This window comes from Homarus americanus, unplaced genomic scaffold (genome assembly GCF_018991925.1).
Source record: "Homarus americanus isolate GMGI-L3 unplaced genomic scaffold, GMGI_Hamer_2.0 scaffold32583, whole genome shotgun sequence".
In the NCBI taxonomy this organism is placed as follows: domain Eukaryota; kingdom Metazoa; phylum Arthropoda; class Malacostraca; order Decapoda; family Nephropidae; genus Homarus; species Homarus americanus.
In genome coordinates this window covers 18,768,427-18,789,031 of record NW_024713129.1, presented here as the reverse complement: position 1 = coordinate 18,789,031, position 20,605 = coordinate 18,768,427, and the positions used below count along the sequence as shown (strand labels likewise).

Genomic DNA, 20,605 nt, shown 5'->3' with positions numbered 1-20,605 from the left:
TCTCTCCTGGAGAATATATGGGAAAAGGAGAAAATCCCTCAAGCTCTTAAAGACGCCTCCATCGTCAATATCTATAAGAACAAGGGAGACTGGTCAGACTGTGGCAACTACTCGCGGATCTTGCTGCTGTCCGTAGCTGGCAAGATTATCGCCCGAGTCCTCCTAAACAGACTTCTCCCCGAGACGGAAAACTTCCTCCCAGAATCTCAATGTGGCTTTAGACCATCACGGGGCACCACGGACATGATCTTTGCTGCTCGCCAGATACAGGAGAAGTGCAGAGAACAGCGTCGCAACCCATACATGGCCTTCATCGACCTAACCAAGGCCTTCGACTTCGTCAACAGGGAAGCCCTCTGGCGGACCCTAAGCCGTTTTGGCTGCCCACCAAAATTCATTGCGTTAGTGAGGCAACTTCACAATGGCATGAACGGTTATGCCCTGCACAATGGCACCCAGTCTGAGTTCTTCCCCATCCAAACAGGGGTAAAACAAGGATGTTTACTGGCGCCAACTCTCTTTTCCATTTTCTTGGCTACCTTTCTAACTCGTACCCGTGCCAATTTAGCCGACGAGGTGGACATCGAGTACCACGTGAAGGATATTTTCAACACAAGACGACTCAAAGCAAAAAGAAAGGTGTTGGCAGCTTCCATTACTGAACTTTTCAGAATGTAGACGACCTCACCCTTGTTGCTCACACTGAACTCTACCTACAGGAGATCCTGAACACCAACGCAGATGCGTATGCCCACTTCCCCCTTGAGGTGAATGTACGCAAGACCCAGATTATCTTTCAGCCTGCCCCTAGTTCAGCCACACCTCCACCATCCATCCAGCTAAACGGTACTACCCTCTCTAATGTTACCCACTTTCGGTATCTCGGCTACCACCTGTCCAGCACCGCAGACATAGAAGAGTTTCAACATTGGATCAGATGTGCGTCTCAAGCCTTTGGCAAACTCCGTACCTGCATCTTCAACTGTCGGAGCCTGAAATTATTTACAAAGTTGCACGTATACAGAGCAGTGGTCCTCCCACCCCTGCTATATGATAGTGAGACATGGGTCACATACAGGAGGAACCTCAAGGCACTTGAAAACTTTCACCAACGTTCATCCTCCGAGTTCGCTGGGAAGACAAGAGAACAAATGCCAGTTTTCTGGATGACATCAACTGTACGAGCATCGAGGCTTCCATTATCCTTGAACAACTACGTTGGACTGACCATGTTACCCGTATGGACGACAGTAGACTGCCAAAGCAGCTACTTTACGGTAACCTAACGAATAGTAAATGCGCTGGTGGACAACTGAAAAGGTATAAGGATAGTCTTAAGACAAACCTGAATAAGTAATAAATCGACCTCCACACTGGGAGACGATTACTCTACACCACAACGCTTGGAGGAGCACCACACGAAAGGTGTCAATACTTTCGGTTAGCCCGACTGCAAACCGAGGCAGACAGTTTCTAACGCTGGAAAGATGCTGCTGCCGCCCCTCCACACTAGGTGGTGCCACATGTGCAACTCTGTGAACGAATCTGCCGGTCCAGTAGCGGCCTCTTTTGTCACCACCACCACCAACGAAGGTGACATCAATAACTCATATCATTGTCTCATAGCTTGATGATCGTCATACTCGATTCGAGCGACAGCAAAGTAGTAGTAGTAATTAGTAGTATTTACCCGGTGGGTGGTGGTAGTGTCCTGCCTGGTATGTAATAGCGATGGAACTCACTCGTTGGGTGATGGTGGCACTCATTTGCGGGAGACATATTGCCCCATGACTCACCTTGGTATAGGACTACGTGTGGGTGAAGACCTTGGTAGGGGATGTTTGGGTGTAGAGGTGCAGATGGTGCAAGAGAGAACACGTCATCAAAGTGTCGCCAGCTCACCTCGCAACACTCAGGCGCCTGGTAGCCCACCGTGCCTAATACCTGTAACCAAACAATAAAACAATAATGGCGCTAAGGTGTTAATGGGCACAAATATAATGTTACCAGCGACATTAGGTTGGAGGTAATGAAAGTTAAAAACCTAGATAGGAATGATGACCTGTCTGTAATTATGCATTACGGTACCTGCAGTTTACCGTTTTGAAATTATTATGCATTAAAAATGAATTATCAATTTAACTCTGAAAATTCATAGGTATATACGAGTAGATAATAAATTAAAGATATTTCAAACTTATGCCTGGTCACCATAAACCATCGCCCCACACGTCACCTACAATGTCCCTCCACACGACACCATACAACATCCTTCCACACGTCACCAATGTCCCTCTCCACACGTCACCATAAACCATCGCCCCACGCGTCACCTCACAATGTCCCTCCACACGTCACCAATCACTATCCCTCCACACGACACCATACAACATCCTTCCACACGTCACCTCACAATGCCCCTCCACATGTCACCACACTGCATCTCTCCACACGTCACCACACAGCATCTCTCCACACGTCATCACACAGCATCTCTCCACACGTCATCACACAGCATCTCTCCACACATCACCATACACCTCTACACGTCACCATACACCATCCCTCCACACATCACAAACCAAGCATCCCTACATGTCAACCATACAGCATCCCTCCACACGTCACCACCACATCATCCCTCCACACGCCCACACACATCCCCTCCACACGTCACCACACAGCATCCTCCACACGTCACCACACAGCATCCCTCCACACGTCACCACAGCATCACTCCACATGACACCATACAGCATCCCTCCACACGTCAACACACAGCATCCTCCACACGTCAACACACATCCCTCCACGTCACCACACAGCATCACTCCATACACACCATACACCATCCCTCCACATGACACACACAGCATCCTCCACACGTCACCACACAGTATTCTCCACACGTCACCACACAGTATTCTCCACACGTCACCACTCACATCTTCCACAGCATCCCTCCACACGTAACAAAACAGCATCACTCCACACGACACCATAGAACATCCCCCACACGTCACCACACAGTATTCCTCCACACGTCACCACACAGCATCACCCCACACGTCACCACACAGCATCACTCCACACGTCACCATACACCATCAATCCACACGACACCATAAAACATCCCTCCACACGTCACCACTCAGTATTCCTCCACACGTAACCACACAGCATCCCTCACCACACGGCATCCCTCCACACGTCACTACACAGCATCCCTCCACACGTCACCACATAGCATCCCTCCACACGTCACCACACAGCATCCCTCCACACGACACAATACATCATAACTCACGTACCAGTTCCTCGGTCTGGTCAAGTCTGGCGCAGCAGCCGAAGTCAGCGAGCCTGAGGTGGCCATGGGTGGTGAGGAGGGCGTTAGCAGGTTTCACATCCAGGTGAGCAAGACCCCGGGAATGTAGGTAAGCAAGTCCACTAGCTAGCTCGTACGTATACCTGGTCACGTGAGGGAGAGTGAAGGGGTAGGTGGTCAACCCGGCCAGATTGGTTATCAAGCACAAACTTTTGAGATACTGATACTATATATCTATCTATTTATTATATATATATAAAACAAAGAAGTATGTCTGTGTGTTTGTTTGTGTGTGTGTCCGCACGAGAATCTCGGAAAGTACTTTACCGATCTGTAGATGGATGGTGTTATATGTAGTGATGATGATGGATGGTGTTATATGTAGTGATGATGGGTGGTGTTATATGTAGTGATGATGGGTGGTGTTATATGTAGTGATGATGGGTGGTGTTATATGTAGTGATGATGGGTGGTGTTATATGTAGGGTGGTTATGAAGTGATGATGGGTGGTATTATATTAGTGATGATAGTTGGTGTTATATGTAGTGATGATGGGTGGGTGTGTAGTGATATGTATGCGTGATGATGGGTGGTGTTATATGTAGTGATGATGGGTGGTGTTATATGTAGTGATGATGGGTGGTGTTATATGTAGTGATGGTGGGTGGTGTTATATGTAGTGATGATGGGTGGTGTTATATGTAGTGATGATGGGTGGTGTTATATGTAGTGATGATGGGTGGTGTTATATGTAGTGATTATGGGTGGTGTTATATGTACTGATGATGGGTGGTATTATATGTAGTGATGATGGATGGTGTTATATATAGAATATGAAAGGTAACCCTCTGTTGTCATTGGCAACATGGATAAGAAATGTGAACACTGTGGTGCAAAGAAGTACAAAGGAGAATCTGCTGGACTGTGCTGCTCTCATGGGAAAGTACGACTGCAAAATTTGGAAAAACCACCACAACCATTGAAGACTCTCATGCTGGGAACACCAGAGTCAAAACACTTCTTGGAATATATACTGAAGTACAATTCATGCTTCCATATGACATCCTAGGAGCTACAAGAGTAGTTCGTGAGCACGGACACATGCCCACATTCAAAGTCTAGGGTCAAGTCTATCACAGAGCAGGATCCCTCTTACCACTGGAAGGTGAGCAGGCAAAGTTCCCCCAAATCTACTTCATGGGAGATCATGAAAAGCAGACTACTATCAGGTGTGGCAACATTCAAGGTGTCAGACATGACATAAGAATGGAGGAAACTGCAGCGGGCCTATTGGCCCATACTGGGCAGTCCCGTTTACACCCAACCCATATTGCTCATACACGCATCCAACCTATGTTTGAAGCTATTCAGCGTATTCGAGTTAATGATGATATTTGGTAACTTGTTCCATTCATCCACTACTCTGTTTCCAAACCAGTGTTTACCTATTTCACACCTAAATCTAAATTTGTCTAATTTAAAACCATTGTTACGAGTTCGCTCCTGGTTGGATAGTTTGAGTACCTTTGTAATGTCCCCTCTGTTTAGCTCTGCCTTCCACTTATACACCTCTATCAGGTCGCCCCTCGCTCTACGTCTCTCGAGGGAGTGCAAATTAAGATGCTTTAACCTGTCTCTATACTCAAGGTTCCTAATGTCGGGATCAATCTTGTCATTCTCCTCTGAATTCTTTCCAAGGATTCTATATCCATTCTGTAATAAGGTGACCAGAACTGAACTGCGTAATCCAGGTGTGGTCTCACAAGAGCAAGATACAGTTTTAGGATGACCTCGCAAGTCTTGTAACTAACACTCCTTTGTATGAAGCCAAGTACTTTATTAGCCTTGTTACGAGCAAAAACACATTGTTTACTTGGCTTAAGGTTCCTACTTATCATTACTCCTAAATCTCTCTCGCAGTCGGATTTCTCTATGGCATCGTTGTTCATCTGGTATCTGGTTTCCCTGTTTACATCTCCTATACTCAGTACTTTACATTTGTCCACGTTGAATTTCATCTGCCATTTTTCAGACCATTCGAAAAATTTGTTTAGATCTTCCTGTAGTTTTGCGGAGTCCTCGTCAGATTTAATAACACGTCCTATTTTAGTGTCATCAGCAAATTTACTTATGTTGCTGTCTATGCCGATATCTATGTCGTTTATGTATATAATAAATAACAATGGTCCAAGTACTGAGCCTTGGGGAACTCCACTTGTGACGTTGCTCCAATGGGACTTAGTGCCGTTAATGCTCACTCACTGTTTCCTGTCCTGTAACCACGCCCTAATCCATTTAAGGATGTTACCTTTGATGCCATGAGCTTCTACCTTTCTAATTAGTCTTTCGTGGGGACTCTGTCGAAGGCTTTGCTAAAGTCGAGATGTACCACATCATAATTGTGCCCCTCGTCCACCGATTCGAAAACTGATGAAAAGAATGTTAATAGATTAGTTAGACAAGAACGTCCGCTTGTAAAGCCATGCTGGGAATCATTGATCAATCGGTGCTTCTCCAGGTGATTTCGAATAGAGTTTGAAATGATTGCTTCCAGTAATTTGCCTACTATTGATGTTAGACTGATTGGGCGGTAGTTAGAGGATAGTGATCTATCCCCCTTCTTGAAAATCGGTATTACATTCGCTATCCTCCAGGATTCTGGTACTACACCTGTTTTTAAGGACATGTTAAACAACTTTGCTAAGGGCATACTAAGCTCTTCCTTACATTTCTTTAATACTCTGGCAAATATCTCATCGGGACCAGGTGACTTATTAGGCTTTAGTTTGTCTAATTGCTTACTAACATCGTTACTAGTCACTACTATCTCGCTTAATTTGTTTTCTTCACTATCTCTGAATAGAGTCGGTGCCTCGGGTATCATGTTTAAATTTTCGGTGGTGAAAACTGTTGAAAAATATTTATTCAAATTATTGCTCATTTCTCTGTCGTTATCAGTGAGCTCACCAGTGTCTGACCGTATTGTTCCAATCTTTTTTCGTGTTTTAGTTTGATACATTTGGTAGAATCCCTTGGGGTTTGTCTTCCCCTCCCTTGCTATCCTTACCTCATTATTCCTCTTTGCTTACCTTATCTCGGTTTTAACCCTACTCGCCAATACCCTATAATAGTCCCGGAGGTGAATTTCGCCACGATTTATCCTTCTACCTATAGCCTTCCTTTGGCCAATGATGTTCTTTAAATAAATATTTATCCATTTAGGGTCATTGTTGTCTGACCTGAGTTTATTGTATGGTATGTTCTGTCTTTGTGCATTAAGTAACTCACTATTTTAATTGTCGTGGAACTCAGCAATCTCAGATCTCGTTATCAGGTCGGTGTCATCTGTCAGGTTCACGGCCAAGCGCGACACCCCCTCTCTCAGCTGCCTCTTTAAACTGTCAAAGTCCGCCCTTCTGAAATCTGGTACTTTAGTGGAATTTTCCTTACGTCTGCCCTGAAAATCTGACTGGAATCTAATTTCTTTGTGATTGCTGTTTGCAAGTTCGTTCCCTACCTCGACACTGCTAATGAGGTTTTCTCTGTTTGACAGAACTAAATCGAGTATATTATTACCCCGTGTGGGTTCGGTTATATGTTGACTTAGAAAACAGTCCTGGATCGTCTCGAGAAAATCCTCTGATTCTGAGTTACCTGTAAGGTCAGTCCAATCTATTTGGCCAAGGTTAAAGTCGCCTACTATACAGACTTTGTTGTGTATGGAAGCCCTGCGCATTTCATCCCAGATAAGTCGCTCATTGACTATCAAGATTGGGAGGTCTATATATTACTCCTGTGATTAATTTTTCCCTACCGTCGATTAATTCTATCCGAATTGTTTCTGTATTCCGCTTAGTTTTTATTTCCTTATTTATTTCACACTTCAGATTATCCCTAACATAGATTGCTACTCTGCCTCCTTTCCTGGTCTGCCTATCGGTATGGAACAGTTTGTAACCCGCAATTTGGTATTCGACTGGTAACTCACGTGTGTCTAGGTTGATCCATGTTTCAGTGAATGCTATTATATCGATTTTTTCGGTACATACCAAGGCCCTAATATCATCCATTTTGTTTCTCATACTTCTACTGTTCGCGTAGTATACATTTAAGTTAGTCGTGTTCTGAGTCCTCCCTTTACCGCGTTTAGTTTTAAACTCCCTGTCTAATTTAGTTTTGTCATCATTCCTAACACTATTTCCCTGTAATCTTTCACTTTGTTTACCCGCTCCCACTGCAGTCTCCTCCACCCCCGTGCTCATATGTTCTCCTAGCAGTTTAAAGACTTCGATATCTTTTGAACTGCCCCCTCTAGAGCTCCAGCCAGGGTTGCTACTCCATCCCTAGACAGGTGCACCCCATCCCTAGCATAAAGGTCCCTTCTGCCATAGAAGTTGTCCCAGTTGTCAATGAATGGGACTGATATTGACTTGCAATATCTGCCAAGACGGTCGTTGACACCAACTGCCCTTGACAACCATTCACTGCCAACTCTCCTTCTAGGCAGGACACCGCATATGATAGGGATCCCTCCCTTAGTCCTAATACGATCTATAGCTGCCTTGAACTTATCAAGAAGCTCCTCGCTCCTACACCGGCCAATATCATTGCCTCCTGCACTGAGGCAGATAATGGGTTTGTTCCCATTACCAGACAAGATATTGTCCATCCTGTCAATTATATCCCCCACCCCAGCCCCTGGCAAACACACCCTCATCCTATTTTTGTTTTTACCACAAAAGGCCCTGTCCATGTACCTTACCTGTGAGTCACCAACAATTAAAGTTTTTATACCTTCCTTGTCATCCCTGTCCCTGACTGTACTAACGTCCAATTCGTCTATCAAGGGACTGAACGGGTTGGTACACTTAGCTGTTGTTGTCGTTGTTGTCGTATCCTTGGTGTACTTCTTCACCACCAGCTTCGTCTTCCCACTACTCACCACCTTCCACTCGCTTGAGTTTTCGTCAGACACTGGCTCCCCTTTTAATTTCGCCAGCTCTTCCTTTAATTTCAGGTTCTCCAACGTGGTCCTCTCAATTTCTTCCTTGGCCCTCGCCAATTCTTCCATGGACCACTCCAGTTTGGTCAACAAACTCACATACCCAAGACCGCACATAGCACTGGCCATATCTGATAATTACCCCTCGGGAGCTAACCCTGCCGTGACCTTTCCCCGAAGCAGTCAACATGAATTTGAGTAATGGTATAATTTGAGTAATGGTATTGTCCTATCTATCCAAGAAATGCTGCATGAGCGCAACAATCATTTAAAAATTCCCTGGAAAACATGCCTTCTGATGAGTACAAAGTCAGGATCAAAGCAGACACCTTAATGCACTACGGTGAGACAATGTGGACCCTCCCGGAGGGTGGCGTCCTACCGTGGCCTAGCGAAAGAGCCGCAAATATATATATACATATATATATATATATATATACATATATATACATATATATACATATCTTGATAAAATCACACGGGAAAATGGAAACAACGGAGTACCTTAGCTTTCGTCTTTATTCAAGACATCTTCAGAGGCAAGGTACTCCGTTGTTTCCATTTTCCCGTGTGATTTTATCAAGATTTATCTTATCCACGTTTTCATTGTGGATTTACATGAAATATATATATATATATATATATATATATATATATATATATATATATATATATATATATATATATATATATACATGCAAGTAAATCACTGTAGATGCGCGTGATCTAGGTATATGCTGATAACCACAAAGAAAGAAGAAAACACGAAGTTAGGACAGGCCAGGAATCCAATGCTCTGTTTGTTCATTTGAGGGACAACAAGCATTGCATTGACTGGGATAATGCCTCCTCAATATTACCTTGTAATTCAATTGATAGTAGGAACATCATAGAATCTAGTCTCATTAAACATACCGAAGCATTCAACATGAATTTGAGTACTGGCATGTACAAACTGGACAATTTTGTAATTAAGAAGATTTGTAACCAGGTGAGAAGGTTGGGTCACCTTACCCTCTGACCTGACTACCGACCGTTGCCGTGCTATTTAAAGATTAGTAGGGTCATTACCTAATTCCTGACCATTGTGGACCTGGTCTCACCCTCCTCTGTATATATACACCTTGTTTTGTACTACTCTTTAGTCTGTACTCACCCCTGAAGATGTGAATTACACGAAAGCGCTTGGGAACTTCGTGTTTTCTTCTTTCCTTGTGGTTATCAGCATATATATACATATATATACATATATATATATATATATACATATATATATATATATATATATATATATATATATATATATATATATATATATACATATATATATTCAGAAATTTCAAATGCCCCGCCATTAGCGATACTGAGCGTTCAAGGTCGTCTGAGGGAAGAGAGCGCTCCCCGCACATAGTGGGAGGTTGTGGAACTAGGCCTATATGATATTAAATGTAATTTGCCGAATTAATAGTGATGTGATTCATGAAGTTAAGGGACTATTATTGAATTTGAAATTATTATAGATCGTTTATCAGTCTGAATAATGTTACGGGTGTCCCAAGGAGTTATTAGTTAGGCGGAAAATATGTCACGTAGGCCTAAGCTAGCGCCTTGGAGAGACGCGACGCTGGCTGGTCCTCAGTCTCGGGGAGCATTCAAACAAACAAGACGTCCCTGCACGTCCGTCACAGAAATAGTCACGTGGCCTAGTCACCTGTGCTGTGCTATTGCAGTATAACAAGTAAGTCTCATTCAATCTCAGACAGGGTTTAGATAGGGCAGTGATAAAGTAAACTAGAGCTAACAGTGAGGTCATTTCAGGGTTTCCGTCAGAACCCACTTGACCGGAGTTTGACTGCGAGAGTGATGACTGCCGTTTGAGACTGCAGTTGATGATTGAGGGTGGCGATTGTCGCCATTGGACCGATCAGTGTAGGCCTGTCACTGTTTAGCGGGGTATCAAAGGATCTCTTGAGGGAATCTAGCCGTCTGGGTGCCCAGCTGACGACGGGACGATCGTTGGGGTCATCAGCTCTCCTCTACCTCGGCTCACAACACCACATGTCTCGAGCAGCTTAGTGAAACCCTCTTGCTAACGGGAAGCTAAAGCTTCTCTCAACTGTACAAGGTCTGATTGGCTCACTCCCTTCCGTTTCATGGATGTACTGGGGGTAAAGTGAGGCCAGCTGAGTGATACAGGGCCGCACACTGGGGCCAAGAGTCAGTAGAGTTAGAGGTACACTTTCCAAGGTTGAGAAAGGCTGATTTGGGCCTTAAACTACGGGTGCCTGTTGGTTGTGCCTTAAACGACTACGGAGTGCAGGTGGAATCTGTGTGTGTGTTAGGTTAGGAAGCATGGTTCACGGGTATTGGTGGACCCAGTAACAAACCAATAATATTGACAATATATTTGGGTGTAGTTAATACCATTCCTCAGTTACTGATATTATCTTGACGTGTGTAGTTTAATATTTCTTAAATAATTTTGATAGTATTGTTTTTTGAATGTTTGTGTCATTAAGTGGAACCAGAGTGATACTGTGATTTGATTCTTTAATGCATCGAATTTTTCTTCATAATTCCAATCTCAGGTATAACCTTTGTTCCCCAGAGTAGTGGTTAAGTTAGGTTAGGAAGTGTGCATCTGTTGGGGTGATATAATTTTGTTGAGTGCCCTTAAGGCCTATTCATTGTAGAGTTATTAATTTCTTATTTTTGAATACCATTTTCTCAGTGCTGGATATTATTTTGTTGAAAGCCCTTAAGGCCTGTTTCATGTGTGCAAGCAACATTTCTTAATACTTCAAATTTATTGTTGCCCGAGTTTCTAATAATTTCTATATCATGTATAACTTTTATTCCCCAGAGTAGTGTTTTAAGTTCAAGTTAAGAGGTGCGCATATTGGTGTACCATTATTTGATTGTGTTTGTAGTGTTGGAGGGAATATAAGTGTTTAAATTTTACAGTGTGTCTCATTCATCCCAGTCACAGACGCTATCCTTCCACAGGTCACGGACAATTCATTTTGTTTAGTAGATTTAAGTGTTCTTGTGCTGGTTCGGGATTTTTCTCAAAGGGGCGCTTCCACTGCCATTACCATCTATTAATCTTTAATAAACCCCAAGTCAAGTGAGAAAATAAAGTCCAGTAAATTCCGACCGGTTACATATATATATATATATATATATATATATATATATATATATATATATATATATATATATATATATATATATATATATATATATATATATATATATATATATATATATATATATATATATATATATATATATATATATATATATATATATATATATATATATATATATATATATATATATATATATATATAGCCTTCAGGTGAGATGGTGAAAGGCACCACAGGCATAGCACATATTGTAATAAACTTACCAGTGAGAACATACAGGAAGAGACCATAATATAGAACCTGGCGGAACTCACATCTCATTAATCAATGTAAAACAAAGTCCACATCACAAATGGTCACACGAGTTACCTGATTTTTGATATGATCCTGAGCTCCATGGTGGGATCATTAATGAGCGTGAGGAGGGTGTGGGGCGTGTAGAGTTCACTCACCACCCACGCCCACCCAACCTTCCGCCCACATCCACCCTGCTCCTCACCATCATTGACAGGACAGCTGGCATCCTCCAGGGGGAGGCAAAACATTGACACTACTTCTTCAATGGATAAAATTTTCTCCTGTAGAAAGAGATGATTGATGGATGTAACTGTTAAGTTATAACAGAGATAATAGACGAGTACCTATGACATACTGTACAGTGTACAGCTGCCACTGCCTAGGAAGCATATACAGTAAATGCATACTAGCAGGCCATTTTGTATGGAATTTTGTTGTAGTTGCTGAAAGCTGAATACTTAAGAATTTATCTCATTCAATCGATTCTACATGTAAATCCAGATTCAGTGTTTGTCCGAATGAGCAGGATTAAGGTCAGTAGACTCCGAACCCCAGTGTTCACTTTGTTTTCAAACCAAAATTAACACAAGGAATAATGTATTCCAACATTCTCCGTTCTCTTACCAAATTAGGACTTTGCACACTAAAGACTGAACAAAACCAGGAATAAGGTCGTTGGGACATGGAAGAAGATAAAATATAGTCTTTGAAACTTACGAAAATAGTGGGACTTTTATACTAAGAAAGGACTCTAATGAAGTTCAAAGGATCACTTCACTCCTATATCGTCATTGTCTGTTGTACTCGCTATTGCATTAAATGTTTAATACGAACCTTGCAAGATTGGAACTATCTGTAGGAATACTTCTTCCTTGGTCTTTGAAACTTAGGATATACAGATATCTTCAAGAAGAATGTGTGTGCCGAGGGAAGTGCTATGGTGGCCAGCATCTACAGAGAGTTTATAAAGCCTTCTTTGGATTAACCTCCAAAAAGGTTGGCTACAATCAATATCTCATTGAAGCTAAAATTACTTGTCATCCTCTTAGAATAGTGATAGGTCCACTAACTAACTAAATATAAATATATATATATATATATATATATATATATATATATATATATATATATATATATATATATTTGTTCTTTATTCAAGACATCTACAGAGGCCTCTGAAGATGTCTTGAATAAAGACGAAAGCTAAGTGTGCCGCTGTTTCTTTTCCCTGTGTGATTTTATCAAGATTTATCTTATCCACGTTTTCATTGTGGATCTACATGATATATATATATATATATATATATATATATATATATATATATATATATATATAGAGAGAGAGAGAGAGAGAGAGAGAGAGAGAGAGAGAGAGAGAGAGAGATAGATTTATCTTGATTTATCTTGTCCACGTTTCCATTGTGGATCTACACACACATGCGAGGTATATAACATGAATAATGCAAAACTGAAATATGTATAAATAACATAAGTAACTTCCTCAATTTTTGGGAATGAAAGCAGATCTCAAGATACCCGTTCGCAGCTGGGTGAACTAAGGTGGTGAACCAGCGACTTATAAAACAGTAAGCGAGCACTGCAACCACTCAGTTGCCGCACCCATTTTTAAAACAATGAAATGTAATTTTTTGCTAACGTGTTCTCACCTTTTTTTCTACATCCTTGAGGCAGGCGGCGGCCCAGGCGATGCGGGCGTAGCCTGGTGTGGGCGAGGGCGTAACGATAGCATGTGTAGAGGCGAGGTGGGCGTGAGGGGCTAGGGAGAGAGCGTGGGCCTCCCTGCTACATGACGCCGCCGCCCTTCCTCCCCTCAACACCTTAACCGCGACCTTCACTCCTGCCCGAGGCAACTCTCATATTAATCTATACTGTTTTCCATCTGTAACACAAATTACTTAATTGGTTATCTTGTATAAACTCATGGCAGCTCTGACAAAAGGCAGCATCCACTGTAAAGCAGCCTTATTCTTTTTATATTCTGTATACTGTACTTGATTCCGGTCAGCTTTACTCCAGTCACACTTGACGGGATGGAACCGGTGCATCGAGCCTCCCTCAACACTTGAATCTAGAGAACCTTAGTCATAAGGAGGGTATTGAAGCCTATCAACATTCCTACATCTCTTGATAATGATAATGACTCTTACCCTTACACAGTGTTTTATCAGTCAAGCATAAAATATAATTCAGTCAGGTTATATATATATATATATATATATATATATATATATATATATATATATATATATATATATATATATATATATATATATATATATATATAAACACACGTTACGGGTTTTTTTGTGAAGCGGAGTTTTTGCAAATTATACGGTAAATTTGCAAGGAACCAAAAGAATAGTAATTTTACAAAATAACCTTAAATGTTTGATCATTTTACAAAAAAACACAAAATCGGCCACTTTGCAAAATCACCGATAATCTTGTCGGTGTATTTGCAAAACTCTTGTTCTAATACAGTAGAACCTCCCGATATCCCCTGTATTTTATTGCCATTACTCAAATTCATGTTGACATACCGAATCTGTCAACATGATTTGAGTAATGGCATGTACAAATTGGACAATTTTGTGATTACCAAAATTTGTAACCAAGAACTTGATCTCACTCTCCTTTACTGTCAATAAATACTCCTTAGTCACTTCCTTGATGAGAGAGGCAAAAATCATCATTAGTAACCACATAGACCCACGCATCAAGTTATTCTGTACAGCGGAGTACCACACGGAAGTACCCGTTTACCAACACTACATGTTCTGCACGTAGGACATGTCACCTCCTACCCAAGGAGAATACATAGCCTATGCCGATGACATCATTCGACATCCAGGCAAGGCCAAACAGATGATGGCACGAAAAACAGCCTACGTCATCGAGTAAATTAACGATTACGGAAAAAGAAAGAATAGTTGAATATCCAAACTAATACGCAGAAACTAAAGATCATTCACCTTGCCAAAACAAACCCAGCACACAGTCAACAACGACTGCTGTATTTGGCCTCCACCCCAACCAATCACCTCGACTCAGCTAGGTGGACAGCCCACCTGTATCACTCCCTACTACTTTACTTCCCGTTTCTGTTCTTTCCTTCTCTCTCTCCTCTTCTCTATCTCATTGCAGGGTCATTATCATCATAATCAGTACTATGTATATATATATATATGATCTGATTGATCTGGGCTCCAGTATTTCCTGCATTACTTTTCTCGTGCTAACACTATGAATGATGCATGGCATATATTTGTGAATATAATATGCGAGACAAAAAAAAAGAGAGGAAAATACTATATCATTTCTCGTATGTTAGACCGAGGTGCTCGACGAAGATGAACATCTGAAAACACTAATACTATTACCGGTGGTACTACTACTACAAATAACTGATGTCGCAGTGTTAGTAATGTTACTTTTTCCCAATACACTGTACATACACTATTTAAACAGCCTTAAAGCACTATCATGTTACAATAATAATTACAACTGACCTCATAATATACTCTACCTGTAGTGCTCTACAGTACACAGTTAGTCAACTACGGTTATATCCTGTTTGGTCCACCACGTCTATTGTTGTGCAAATCATTACAGTGCCAAACACGGACTTGCAACCAAACCTCTGAAGCAGCCAACCTTCACGGTACCAAAACCTCCTCTGCCTATAATTTTGCCGACTCTAGGGGAAGCCTGTAGTGCCTGACATCTTGCACCGTGGGTGAGAGGGGCAGCGACGGGGGAGTACCTGTGTGGCGTGGAGGGAAGACATCAAGGAGTGTTTTTTATCCGATTGTTTGCCTGGCTGAAACACACTCTGCCTGTGGGTCAATTAATGTCAAGCTTTTTATCTCTGACCGTTCAAGAGAACCTATCTCGCCGAAATATGTATTTTCCTTCTCCTCTTTTCGGTTGCTACTGCTTTCTTGATTTTTTAAAAATTATTCTGAAGAAATATTTATAAGCTAAATAATTACCTACCAAACTATTTTCAGTATCATATTTGTGTGTTTTTTCCTTCAGTGAACTCATCTTCTGTTGACGATTTACAAGACTGACACAGAACACTTTACACAAATAAGTCAACAGTTTACCACAATTTAACTAAACTGAGGAATTAATTTAAGTTGAAACCGAAGGATATTGTAACAAAAACTTGTGTTTACTAGCGAGTGTAACCTGTGGGTGGCCTGGCAACACCACGGGGCGTCACTCTCCTCTTGGTAGGATAATGTCTACCTAAATGTTGCTCTGACATCGGTAAGTGCACCTGGTGGGTTACTCATGTATTGTTGAGTGCAAAAGGACATTTGTACGATGGAACCTAATCCTTCCATCTTATGAGGAAATGAATCTGATAACATCTTCATTCATACACGAATCTACCCGCAAGGTGCATCTTACCTGCAGGAGTGATCGCAGGATGACTCAGAAATGATCCTGGTGTGAGGGAGGGCGCCGATCATTTCAGTAGGGTAAACGTGCCAGGAGGCTCTCCTAGGGTGAGTGTGTTGCGGTGTTTTGCTACTGGTGTTTTCTGCCACACGTGGTGTTGAAACCGTGTGCTGCAGGTGGTGATACGCCGCCGCCATGGTGGGACGCAACCCTCGTCTGGCGGGGAAGGGCTCCAAGGATCCCCATTCGTGGGGAGGGACTGTCGGTGCTGTGATATAAATGAATAAACAAAATATATTGACGTACACATACAAATCATAACACACAAAAACTTAGTATCCACCCACCATGCTGTTGGCAGCTACCGTTAGGGCGCTTCTTTTGGGTAAGCTACCAGTCTCTTGTCGACTCACCTCTCCTCTCAACTACTTTGCCTCAGGACTTAACAGCAATCTCCCATCGGGAAAACAGTGCAGGTATTGACGATCAATTCATAATTTCTATGAAAGTGACAATTTCATTTCGAAAAGGAATGAATACGTTGGTGAAACAGTGAAGTGGTCGGTTGTAACATTTATTACGGTCAGTGTTTACGACACACAGGGGGGGGGGGCACTGTGACAACCACATGGAACCCTTCATAACAACAGGGTGGCAGGCACTACTACACTGCAGACACGGGCTCGCACACATACGCGCGCGTGGGCACAAGTGCAGTAGACACAAGCTGACCACTATCCCCGCTGATCCGACCATGGGATGAAAAAAATTAGCTGATTTTGGAATTGAATATTGTCAACAGTATATGAAAACACTGGCCAGTACTAAAGGCTATTATGTCAATATTTAGGGTAATCGCAAATAAAAATATGGCAACAAATAAAACAAATATGATTGTACTGCATTGTACAATTGTATATAAAGGTGCTCAGTACACAATATTTTAAGAGCAGCTCCCCGCACCATCAGCACTCACAAGTCTCTGACAAGTCCATTGTGATCCTCGGCACCACCAGACACTTCCCTCTGTGCTCCAAACTTGCTTCTCTTCTCTTCTTTCCCACCCTCTTCTCTTCTTCCTCTTCCACATCTTTTTGTTCTCTGAGAAGGAAGGTGAAGTGAGTATTGACTGGGGAGTGTTCAAGACAAGGCGAGAGAGACGGACAGACGACATTGGAAGGACTCCGCCACGCACAGCCCTCTGTCACCTGCCCAGGGTGAGACGGGTAGACTATGAAGACAAAATGGCAAAGAAAAAAGAATAAAAAAAAGTAACGATTGTACTGCGCACATCATTGTCATTCCTAAAAACCCATTTAATTCATATTACGCTACATCACATTCAAATCCACCGCGCTTGTAGAATCTCAGAAAACGGGAAACATTGATGAAGGATAACTCACCTACTCAATGTTACTAGACCATGTGTTGTATTGTACCCAGGTACAGTTATATAATATTAATTGTATGTATTCATAGCATTAAGGAGAACTCAGGGTATCCATAAGATGATTGGGAAAGTCCAGTTGAGCCGGACTAGTGTACTGTAGGACTAAGTGTGGATCATGGTTTGAAGGTCATACTACTTACGTCTGTGAACGTGTAGCGAACATAACTTCCACAGATATCATATGAAAATACTTGAGAACAATGATCTGGAAACAGGATAAGTGCATCAGAACTATGTGAGGTGTTGGAAGTGATCCAGAAACTATACCTGAAAGGAAATATCTTGTATGCGTCGGTGTGAACTTAATACGCCCCGTATCCTCACGTGACATATACCCACGACATATACAGTGATCAGAGAATCTTATGTCTGTGTTCAAATATTGCAATGTGTGAGAGGAGAATCCCTAATTACAGTTTTAAGTGGAGTGGATACACCCACGCCATGAACATTCGGCCTTTGTTTTAGGGAGCGTCCTGTACCCGCCTCGAATGTGCCGCGTTGATATTATAACCCAATGAATTTACCCACGAATTAGCAAACCAGAACCTTACTTTAGTGTGTAATTTAGGTTAAAAATGAGTGTTTGTAAGGCATGAGTGACAATATACCGAAAAGTGTTCAGGTGAGAACCGTAAGAAATAAAAGTAAAAATTAAAGATTGGAAACTGTAGGCCTACGCGGTGACGAGCAGCGGGGCACTGCCCTCAGTACCCTCCATTCTACCGTCACCTCAAGTCAGTGTCATATCGGGCTATATCCCGCCCTATAATTAAGGCTTATATAGAAGTTATTACAGTTTAAAGCTTTGCCTGATGTATAAGTGTAATAGTAATGTGTTAGGGTGTGTGATAACGGCCCGTCAGGCATTATTTCTCAGTATCCTCCGTTCTACCGTCACCCCAGGTGGAGCGACCTATAATATCAGGCGGAGAAATAGTACTGGTATGTCTCTTGGTGCAGCCCTCGTCTTTACCCACCGAGGACGGTGTGCGAACGAGGTGCCTGTTATGTATACCTAAAATTTACAAGGAGTCCCATACCTGCAGGTGTGGAGTGTAACAGGTGTGTTGAGATGGTGCTACTATGTATGATAACCGACGGTGCTATACTCCATACAGGTGGAGCAGTCTGATGTGTTAAGGGGTAGTGTAAGAAGGAATGACCGAGGTAAGGTGGTCACAGATTGTTATGCAATAAGTATGTGGATGACACGCCATTAATGTATGACGTCTGGTGCCGAGCGGGGTAACCAACATTTTCGTTGTTCTTCTAAGGAAGGCCAATTCATTTGTATGTTTTTTACCAATATGCTTTATAAGGAATAAATTAATTAAGACATGTTATGGTTTCACCCTTCTTTCCCCTTATCGATCTGGTCAATGGAAAACCTAACCCAATGCCTAGTCCACTCCACACGCTACCTAACGAGCTACATGCTGTCCAGAGGGAGTCTGGTGGCAGCGACCCTTAGAAATTCAGATTAGAGTTAAGTATTTACCCTTAGAATTAGTGACCCCCAGTCTGGCAGTATACGATGAGATGATAAGGCAAGAAGGAAAAGGCAGAAAACAATGGGAGTTGAAGAGAAGCTAAAGCAAGAAGCGAGATATAAGTGCAATATTAATAGAAAAAGACAAAAGAAGTGAGCAAAAAACAGGGGAGGGAGAAATGAAGAAACATAAGAAAATTAATCGAGCATAAATAAAGAGTAAAGAAAAAGCGGAAGAAACAGAGAGTGGAATACAGGGAGGAGTAAATGATACGAAGGAACTAGAAGTAAGATACAAGCACAAGCAGCTCGAATGAAAAGAACATACAGGGTATATAATTAATAGACAATATGTAGTCAAGGCAGAAACAAAAAAAACTCTTAGGAGGAGAGTAAAAATATAAAGAGAAACCGTGAGGAGGTCTGATGACGGAGTAAAAGGAAAAATATGAAGAAAAAAAACTGATAAACAGGACCGATCGCCCAAGCGGCTACAAGCCGATCAGTGGCGAAGAGGGTAAAGTAAAAGATGTATAAAAATACGCTTATGTCTGCAAACAACGGAGAAATATACTAGTTAATGACCAACGGTGACGTGTTCAAGTGTTTACAAAAGCCAATATTTATCAGACTGTTAATTAAAAATATCTCAAGGATGGTTTTCAGCAATGTTGGTCAAGAGAGATAACTCGGTGTTGGACAGACGAATTTTCCCTTTAGGTGTATAAAATAAGGTAGGTATTAAACTAAACCTGAGTTAAGACTCTGGTGGTAATAGTGACACAGTTGGTTTAAAGAGGAATATTATAATGCGGTAATCAGCATTTGAAATAAACTACAGTTCTCTTGGTTTGTCATGGTCACAGTGGCACCTACAGTACAGTATATACTATTAACAACCACACTCATTCATACTGCGCTCCATCGTCCACAAAACACATTTACGTGAGTTATCCTTATAATTGTTTTCTGAAACTGTATTTGTGTCAGAGAAAACGGTTGTTTGCGACATTTTGTTTACGTTGTCTTCAAAATAATATATTCAAAGCCCTGTGTGTAGCATTAAGATATATATGCTAACAGATAATCGGGGTATATGTCAAACGCCTTAATTGTCTGTAATTCAAAAAACAAATTGACCAAGTTGACAGTATTGTTTCTCACTTTTGATATTTCTTTTATTATTATTATTATTATTATTATTATTATTATTATTATTATTATTATTATTATTATTATTATTATTATATTTAAAATTTTATATTTTTTATTATAAACTTTATTTACTGTGAATTATTTGTATTATTATTATTATTTTTTTGGGGGAGGGCACCCCCCTATAGCCTGAAGAGTCGAAGGCGTAGAAGCCTGAAGAGTCACTGGTTAATGTCTAAGCAAGTCATTGGAAGCTCCAACAACTTGTACCTGAATACGAATTCGCAACTTTCGATTTACAGC

General features: G+C 41.5%; 1 protein-coding gene across 1 annotated transcript in view; it reads right to left on the bottom strand.

The window, feature by feature from the left end:
• Window positions 1-12,036, bottom strand: part of LOC121870366 (probable serine/threonine-protein kinase DDB_G0284251) — a 14,545-nt gene extending 2,509 nt beyond the window's left edge. The window contains exons 1-4 of the mRNA XM_042372168.1: window positions 11,847-12,036; window positions 3,312-3,468; window positions 1,797-1,944; window positions 873-982 (exon numbers count right to left, since the gene is read on the bottom strand). Of these exons, the coding sequence (XP_042228102.1) occupies window positions 873-982; window positions 1,797-1,944; window positions 3,312-3,468; window positions 11,847-12,022 (591 nt within the window). The 5' untranslated portion in view covers window positions 12,023-12,036. The remainder of the gene's footprint in view (window positions 1-872; window positions 983-1,796; window positions 1,945-3,311; window positions 3,469-11,846) is intronic.
• Between the last annotated feature and the right edge of the window lie 8,569 nt (window positions 12,037-20,605).